This window comes from Oncorhynchus tshawytscha, unplaced genomic scaffold (genome assembly GCF_018296145.1).
Source record: "Oncorhynchus tshawytscha isolate Ot180627B unplaced genomic scaffold, Otsh_v2.0 Un_contig_4119_pilon_pilon, whole genome shotgun sequence".
NCBI classification, from domain to species: Eukaryota; Metazoa; Chordata; class Actinopteri; order Salmoniformes; family Salmonidae; genus Oncorhynchus; species Oncorhynchus tshawytscha.
Window position 1 is genome coordinate 26,264 of NW_024609516.1, and position 8,737 is coordinate 35,000.

The following is an 8,737-nucleotide window of genomic DNA, read 5'->3' on the forward strand; positions in this document are numbered from 1 at the left end:
AATCTATGCTATCGTGCCCAGAAACCTGCTCCTTTTACTCTCTGTTCTGAACATGCTAGACGGCCAGTTCCTATAGTCTTTAGCCTTATCCTACTTCTCCTCTGTTCCTCTGGTGATGTGGAGGTTAATCCAGGTCCTGCAGTGCCTAGCTCCACTCCCACTCCCCAGGCCCTCTCATTTGTTGACTTCTGTAACCGTAAAAGCCTTGGTTTCATGCATGTTAACATTAGAAGCCGACTCCCTAAGTTTGTTTTACTCACTGCTTTAGCACACTCTGCCAACCCAGATGTCTTAGCCGTGTCTGAATCCTGGCTTAGGAAAACCACCAAAAACCCTGAAATCTCCATTGCTAACTATAACATTTTCCGCCAAGATAGAACTGCCAAAGGGGGCGGTGTTGCAATCTACTGCAAAGATAGAAAGTAATACAGAACTCTGCAGGCTAAGTCTGTACCCAAACGATTTGAGCTTCTACTTCTAGAAATGCATCCAGAAACAAGTCTCACTTTTGCCACTTGCTATAGACCTTCCTCTGCCCCCAGCTGTGCCCTCGATACTACACTGCTCAAAACAATAAAGGGAACACTTAAACAACACAATGTAACTCCAAGTCAATCACACTTCTGTGAAATCAAACTGTCCACTTAGGAAGCAACACTGATTGACAATAAATTTCACATGCTGTTGTGCAAATGGAATAGACAACAGGTGGAAATTATAGGCAATTAGCAAGACACCCCCAATAAAGGAGTGGTTCTGCGGGTGGTAACCAGACCTGAATCCAATTGAGCACATCATGTCTCGCTCCACGTTGCACCACAGACTGTCCAGGAGTTGGCGGATGCTTTAGTCCAGGTCTGGGAGGAGATCCCTCAGGAGACCATCCGCCACCTCACCAGGAGCATGCCCAGGCGTTGTAGGGAGGTCATACAGGCACGTGGAGGCCACACACACTACTGAGCCTCATTTTGACTTGTTTTAAGGACATTACATCAAAGTTGGATCAGCCTGTAGTGTGGTTTTCCACTTTAATTTTGAGTGTGACTCCAAATCCAGACCTCCATGGGTTGATACATTTGATTTCCATTGATAAATTGTGTGTGATTTTGTTGTCAGCACATTCAACTATGTAAAGAAAAAAGTATTTAATAAGAATATTTCATTCATTCAGGTCTAGGATGTGTTATTTTAGTGTTCCCTTTATTTTTTGAGCAGTGCATATGTGATCTGATTGCTCCCCATCTATCTTCTGATAGATGCCGCCTGCTATAGACCACCCTCTGCCCCCAGCTGTGCTCTGGACACCATATGTGAACTGATTGCCCCCCATCTATCTTCTGATAGATGCCGCCTGCTATAGACCACCCTCTGCCCCCAGCTGTGCTCTGGACACCATATGTGAACTGATTGCCCCCCATCCATCTTCTGAGCTCGTGCTACTAGGTGACCTAAACTGGGACATGCTTAACACCTCAGCCATCCTACAAGCTAAGCTTGATGCCCCCAATCTCACACAAATTATCAATGAACCTACCAGGTACAACCCCAAATCAGTAAACAGGGGCACCCTCATAGATGTCATCCTAACTAATTCAGCAATCACTGCCTCATTGCCTGCATCCGTAATGGGTCTGCGACCAAACGACCTCATCACTGTCAAATGCTACCTGAAACACTTCTGCGAGCAGGCCTTTCTAATAGACCTGGCCGGGGTATACTGGAATGACATTGACCTCATCTCGTCAGTAGACAATGCCTGGCTATTCTTTAAAAGTGCCTTCCTCACCATCTTAGCATGCCCCTCTCAAAGAATGTTGAACTAGGAATAGATATAGTCCTTGGTTCACACCAGACCTGTCTGCCCTTGACCAGCACAAAAACATCCTGTGGCGTTCTGCATTAGCATCGAATAGCCCCGTGAATGCCCCCATCGATGCTCAACAAACTGGATGCAGTCGATCACAGTGCCATCCGTTTTGTCACCAAAGCCCCATACACCCCCCATACCCACCATTGCGACCTGTACACTCTCGTTGGCTGGCTCTCGCTTCATATTCGTCGCCAAATCCACTGGCTACAGGTTATCTACAAGTCTCTGCTAGGTAAAGCCCAGTCTTATCTCAGCTCACTGGTCACCATAGCAGCACCCACTTGTAGCACGTGCTCCAGCAGGTATATCTCACTGGTCATCCCCAAAGCCAATTCCTCCTTTGGTTGTTTTTCCTTCCAGTTCTCTGCTGCCCTTGACTGGAACAAATTGCAAAAAATTCTGAAGCTGGAGACGCACATCTCCCTCACTAGCTTTAAGCACCAGCTGTCAGAGCAGCTCACAGATCACTGCACCTAGCCTATCTGTAAACAGCCCATCTATCTACCTACCTCATCCCCATACTGGTATTTATTTATTTTGCTCCTTTGCACCCCAGTATCTCTACCTGCACATTCATCTTCTGCACATCTACCATTCCAGTCTTTAATTGCTATATTGTAATTATATTCACCACCATGGCCTATTTCCTTAACTTACCTCAGTTGCACTCACTGTATATATAATTTTTGTTTTATTTTGTTCTACTGAATTATTGACTGTATGTTTTGTTTATTCCATGTGTAACTCTGTGTTACATTGCTTTGCTTTATCTTGGCCAGGTTGCAGTTGCAAATGAGAACTTGTTCTCAACTGGCCTACCTGGTTAAATAAAGGTGTTCTCAACTAGCCTACCTGGTTAAATAAAGGTGTTCTCAACTAGCCTACCTGGTTAAATAAAGGTGTTCTCAACTAGACTACCTGGTTAAATAAAGGTGTTCTCAACTAGCCTACCTGGTTAAATAAAGGTGAAATAAAAATAAATACATTTTAAAAAGCTGTACCAAAGGGCTAGCGTTGTCCTGGTAACCATAAAGAGGGGACACAGACACATATCATTATGGATACTGATGTCACTGTTGTCATGAAGTGCTTTACAGAAACCCAGCCCAGACCACGATAGAACAAGCTGTATGCTAGACCAGACCAAGCTGTCTGCTAGACCAGACCAAGCTGTATGCTAGACCAGACCAAGCTGTATGCTAGACCAGACCAAGCTGTATGCTAGACCAGATGCTAGACCAGACCAAGCTGTATGCTAGACCAGACCAAGCTGACCAGACCATCTCAGACCAAGCTGTTCTGATCTGGAGAGACTCTGTCTCTGCCTCGTCAGCATCAGGATGTTGCTGAGGCTCCCCAGAGGATCCACCATAGTCATGTCTCTCTCCTGTGTGAACGTACCAGAACATCTGGAGAACTCTTGACCTGCCTCTTCACAGATGAGGTGAACATAGTATGTCCTCTCCTGTGTGACGAGAACATCAAACTGGTAAACTGATCTACTATTGCAATCACAGAATCTTACAAGAGGCATGAATATGTATTAAAAAAGTGCCTATAATGGCCACTTTCATCGTGATTTCCTAAAATATTGTTTGTGTTGCAAATGTAAAAAGAGTCTTTCCACAAAAAGGGTGCCTTTTGCGTCCCTTTGACAATTTAAGTAGAAATTATGCACCAATGTTGAATTCTGAAAAGCCTGTTAGATTAAGTGCACTTTAAACGTGGACTACATGGATATTTCAATAAATCTAATAGAAAAGTCACAAAAATATATGTACCAATGACGGATAGCACCTTTAACAATTTATTGAGTACTGAACAACATATTAAATTGTAGAACTTCAGTAGAATGCCTCTTTCAAACCCCACATTAGTGTTAGAAATGCATATTTTGTGCCCGTTTTTAAGTCAGTGTTCACTGGCCTTACTCGAATCTTCAGCCTCGTCCTTTTTCACTCCCAAAACGTCTTCCTCCTCCACTTTAATTGAGATATCCTCCTCTTCCTCTTCTACTCCAAAAGGTTCTTCCTCTTTCAAAATGACGGCATCTTCCTCCTTTTTGATTCTGAACGCTTCTACCTCCTCCTCTTCCACAACCTCGTTCCCATATTCCTCTTTCACTGTAATATCATCCTCTTCTTCTTTCAATGCGATAGCCTCCTCTTCCTCCCTTTTCATCCTGAAAGCTTCTTCCTCTCCGTTCACCAGAGCTTCTTTCTCCGTCGAGTTTAGTGAGCTCATGTTCCGGGCGATTAGCCTAGTGCAATATCAATTTACCACATTAGCTAATTTAACAAGCAATCTACGTTTCAATGAACGAGTAGATATGTACACATACTTGTGTTTAAAACACTAAGAGTAATATACACAAGATTTGTCTTAAACGCTTCAATATTTCGGTTTAAAGTTCGCTAGCAAACCACCACGTTGGTTGAATAAGAAGCCTTTTGTCGCTGTTGAAGAAGCCTCCAGTTCCGTCCACTAGATTGTACGTCACGCAAGAAGCATCACCTGAAATACTCATATCGCCATCTCTGATTGTGGTTAAAGTTTGGAATAAATAAATAAAAAACACATTTGTATTTTCCCAAAATTTTTCACCCAGTTAAACAGCCATGGACAATACCCCTGTCTAGAGTGCTTTGCCCTTCCAGTCTCTAAACTATAATTTGTAGCATTTTTAGTCGATGAGTTTCTGCCTGAAAGTTAAAGGGTGATTTGCTTTTTTGAAGATTGAATAATTTTGCACGCCCAATTAAACAGCCAGGAAATTTTTCAGTCTACCACTTTTGCTGTTTGTTAATGACAACCAAGTTTGGAAAAGCCAGATTAAACAGCCGAAATGCCACTTCTGATTGCAGTCCACACTTAGCTGTTGATTCTTGACAACCACTGGTTGATGGAAAAAATACAGAAATTTTATATCTTATGTTTGTTAGCGATGAAGCCTGAAATGTGGCAAAAGGTAGCAAAGTTAACTGAAGGATAGGACTGGGTGGTCTTCAGAGATCGATGGGAGAGGTTTAGGGTAACTGAAGGATAGGCATGGTCTGATAGATATGTTTAGGGTACTGAAGGATAGGACAGATGGTCTTTGAGATAGATGGGAGAGGTTTTTAGGAAGGACTGGATGGTCTTCAAATGATGGGATATTTAAACTGAAGAATAGGACTTGGTCTTAGATAGATGGGAGTAGGTTTAGGGTAACTGAAGGATAGGACTGGATGGAGAGATAGATGGGAGAGGTTTAGGGTAACTGAAGGATAGGATTAAAAACAAACTAAATATAACTATTGTATAATACATTGTGTCTGTAAAATGTACATAGTATGTATGAGCTGGACGTAGAAGCCTAATAGTTGCTGTGCATTAGTTTCCTCCAATCAGGGAAGGGGTGGTAGGGTTAGTGGAAAACAAAGGAAAATACAGTGCCTTGCGAAAGTATTCGGCCCCCTTGAACTTTGCGACCTTTTGCCACATTTCAGGCTTCAAACATAAAGATATAAAACTGTATTTTTTTGTGAAGAATCAACAACAAGTGGGACACAATCATGAAGTGGAACGACATTAATTGGATATTTCAAACTTTTTTAACAAATCAAAAACTGAAAAATTGGGCGGAGGAGAGGTTTGGAACCACCAAGGCTCTTCCTAGAGCGGGCCGCCTGGCCAAACTGAGCAATCAGGGGAGAAGGGCCTTGGTCTGGGAGGTTACCTCTCTGAAGTTCCCAAAGAACACAGTGGCTACCATCGTTCTTAAAAGGAAAAGTTTGGAACCACCAAGGCTCTTCCTAGAGCGGGCCGTCTGGCCAATCTGAGCAATCAGGGGAGAAGGGCCTTGGTCTGGGAGGTTACCGAGAACCCGATGGTCACTCTGACAGAGATCTAGTGTTCCTCTGTGGAGATGGGAGACACCAACGCTCACCTAAATAGCCCATATGCCACTGGGTGAGAGAAGTTTTCATTGTATTTGGGCAGAATTATATTAAGTTTTATGTGTTGTTCGTGATGAGCCTTGGTCAATTTAGCTCGGAGTATGGCACCCTATTCTATCTGTCACCTGATCCTGCCTAATAGGCAGGCCAATCCTGGAGGAAAGTATTGGCTGTAAGAAGTAAGAACATAACATCTGGTTATTTTTAAATGACTTCTTATGACATTGCTTGCCAGACTGAACATTGTAATTCATATTTTTCCAATTTGCGTTACCCACTCCAGTCAGCAGATGGCGATATGAATTTTTCAGGTGATGCTTCTTGCGTGACGTATTATCTAGTGGACGGGCGGGAGACTTCTTCAACAGCGACAAAAGGTTCCTGGTTTACCCACGCGGTGCTTTGCTAGCAAAACTAAAAATTGAAGCTCTTTAGACCAATCTTGTGTATATTACTCTTAGTGTTTTGAACGTAATTCTGTTTACCTATCTACTGGTTCATTTAAACGTAAATTGCTTAAATGAGCAAATGTGTTACATTGATACTGCACTAGGCTAATCTCCCGGAGCATAAACTCACTAATCTCGACGGAGAAAGAAACTGGTGAAAGGAGGCAAAGAAGCTTGAAGAATGAAAGAAGAGGATGATATTACAGTGAAACAAGAGGATGATATTACAGTGAAAGAGGAATATGGGAACGAGGTTGTCAAAGTGGAAAAAGGGGTAGGAGCTTTCAGAATCAAAAAGGAGAAAGAACCTTTTGGAGTAAAAGATGAGGATCTCTCAATAAAAGAGGAAGACGAGACCGAACATCCGATTACCACCAGTGAGTACTGTCTTATAAACAGGGGCACTATGCAGTTGTTGACATAATGTATTTAAAAAAACAAATTGGCATTATACTGAAGTTCTGCACTTTAGTATGTTGTTCAGTACTGTAGGAACTGTTTAAGGGGCAATCTGCCATTGGTACATATATTTTTGGAACTTCAAAATGTGATTTTATTGAATTTTCCATGTGGTCTATATTAAAGTGCACTTAATCTATTATAACAGGCTTTTAAAATATAATATACAGTGCATAATGTATACTTAAAATGTCGAAGGGACGCAAAAGGAATCCATTTTGTGGAACGGCCCTTTAACATTTGCATCACAGTGGTGGGGGGAAAAGTACGCAATTGTCATACTTGAGTAAAAGTAAAGATACCTCAATAGAAAATTACTCAAGTAAAAGTGAATCACCCAGTAAAATACTACTTGAGTAAAAGTCTAAAATGTACTTAAATATAAATCATTTCAAATTCCTTATATTAAGCAAAGCAGATGGTGCCATTTTCTTGTTTTTATTTTTTAATTTTATTTACGGATAGCCAGGGACACACTCCAACCCTCTGACAATCTACAATTGAAACGTGTGTTTGTTGAGTCCGTCAGATCGGAGGGAGTAATGAGTTACCAGGGATGTTCTCTTGATTAGTGTGTGAATTGGACCATTTTCCTGTCCTGCTAAGCATTTGATGTTCTTGTTCACACAGGAGAGAGACATGACAATCGTGGATCCTCTGGGGAGCCTCAACAACCTCATGAAGCTGAAGAGGCAGAGAAGAGTCTCTCCAGATCAGAACACCAGATGGTACAGCTTGGTCTGGTCTAGCATACAGCTTGCTCTATTGTGGTCTGGGCTGGGTTTCTGTAAAGCACTTTATGACAACAGTGACATCAGCATCCATAATGATATGTGTCTGTGTCCCCTCTTTATGGTTACCAGGACAACGCTAGCCCATCCTCCCTCCTGGAGTCCCAGTGTCGTGCCTCTCCCGGGATGAAGAGGTTGTCTCTGCTGCTGGTGGACTGCAAGAAAACAACGGGGCTGAGTGGAACTGTGAGAGGAGGAGAGAAGAACGGATCAGATTTGACACATAAAAGTAAGTAGTTTAGTTTGAACAAATACAATAGATCTGCCCACTGGTATCTGTTACCAGGACAACCAGCAGAGTTCTGTTAGTTGACAGGAAGGTGGACTGGTATCTGTTACCAGGACAACCAGCAGAGTTCTGTTAGTTGATATGAAGATGGACTGGTATCTTTTACCAGTAGGGCTGTCCCCGACTAATAAAAATCTTGTTTGACTTAGTCACCTGTTCTTTTGACCAATCGATTGGTACATATTTTAAACGTGTATTTCTATATATACAGTACTGTTGAAAAGTTTGGGGTCACTTAGAAATGTCCTTGTTTGTGAAAGAAAAGCACATTTGTTGTCCATTAAAATAACATCAAATTGATCAGCAATACAGTGTAGACATTGTTAATGTTGTAAATGACTATTGTTGCTGGAAACTCCAGTTTTTTTAACGGAATATCTAAATAGGCGTACAGAAACCCATTATCAGCAACCAGTGGGAGGCCCCGGTGCACAACTGAGCAAGAGTACAAGTACATTAGTGTCTCGTTTGAGAAAGACGCCTCACAACTGGCAGCTTCATTAAATAGTACCCACAAAACACCAGCCTCAACGTCAACAGTGAAAAGGCGACTCCGGGATGCCGGCCTTCTAGGCAGAGTTGCAAAGAAAAAGCCATATCTCAGACTGGCCAATAAAAATAAAATATTAAAATGGGCAAAAGAACACAGACACTGGACAGAGGAACTCTGCCTAGAAGGCCAGCACCCCGGAGTCGCCTCTTCACTGTTGATGTTGAGACTGGTGTTTTTCGGGTACAGTTGAGGACTTGTGAAGCGTCTGTTTCTCAAACTAAACACTCTAATGTACTTGTCCTCTTGCTCAGTTGTGCACCGGGGCCTCCCACTCCTCTTTCTATTCTGGTTAGAGTCAGTTTGTGCCGTTCTGTGAAAGGAGTAGTACACAGCTATGTACGAGAACTTCAGTTTCTTGGCAATTTCTCACATGGAATAGCCTTCATTT

At 42.4% G+C, this 8,737-nt stretch overlaps 1 protein-coding gene across 1 annotated transcript in view; it reads left to right on the forward strand.

Moving 5' to 3' along the window:
* The first annotated feature begins 6,179 nt into the window (after nucleotides 1-6,179).
* Nucleotides 6,180-8,737, forward strand: part of LOC121845002 (piggyBac transposable element-derived protein 4-like) — an 8,207-nt gene continuing 5,649 nt past the window's right edge. The window contains exons 1-3 of the mRNA XM_042315659.1: nucleotides 6,180-6,634; nucleotides 7,347-7,444; nucleotides 7,580-7,736. Of these exons, the coding sequence (XP_042171593.1) occupies nucleotides 6,439-6,634; nucleotides 7,347-7,444; nucleotides 7,580-7,736 (451 nt within the window). The 5' untranslated portion in view covers nucleotides 6,180-6,438. The remainder of the gene's footprint in view (nucleotides 6,635-7,346; nucleotides 7,445-7,579; nucleotides 7,737-8,737) is intronic.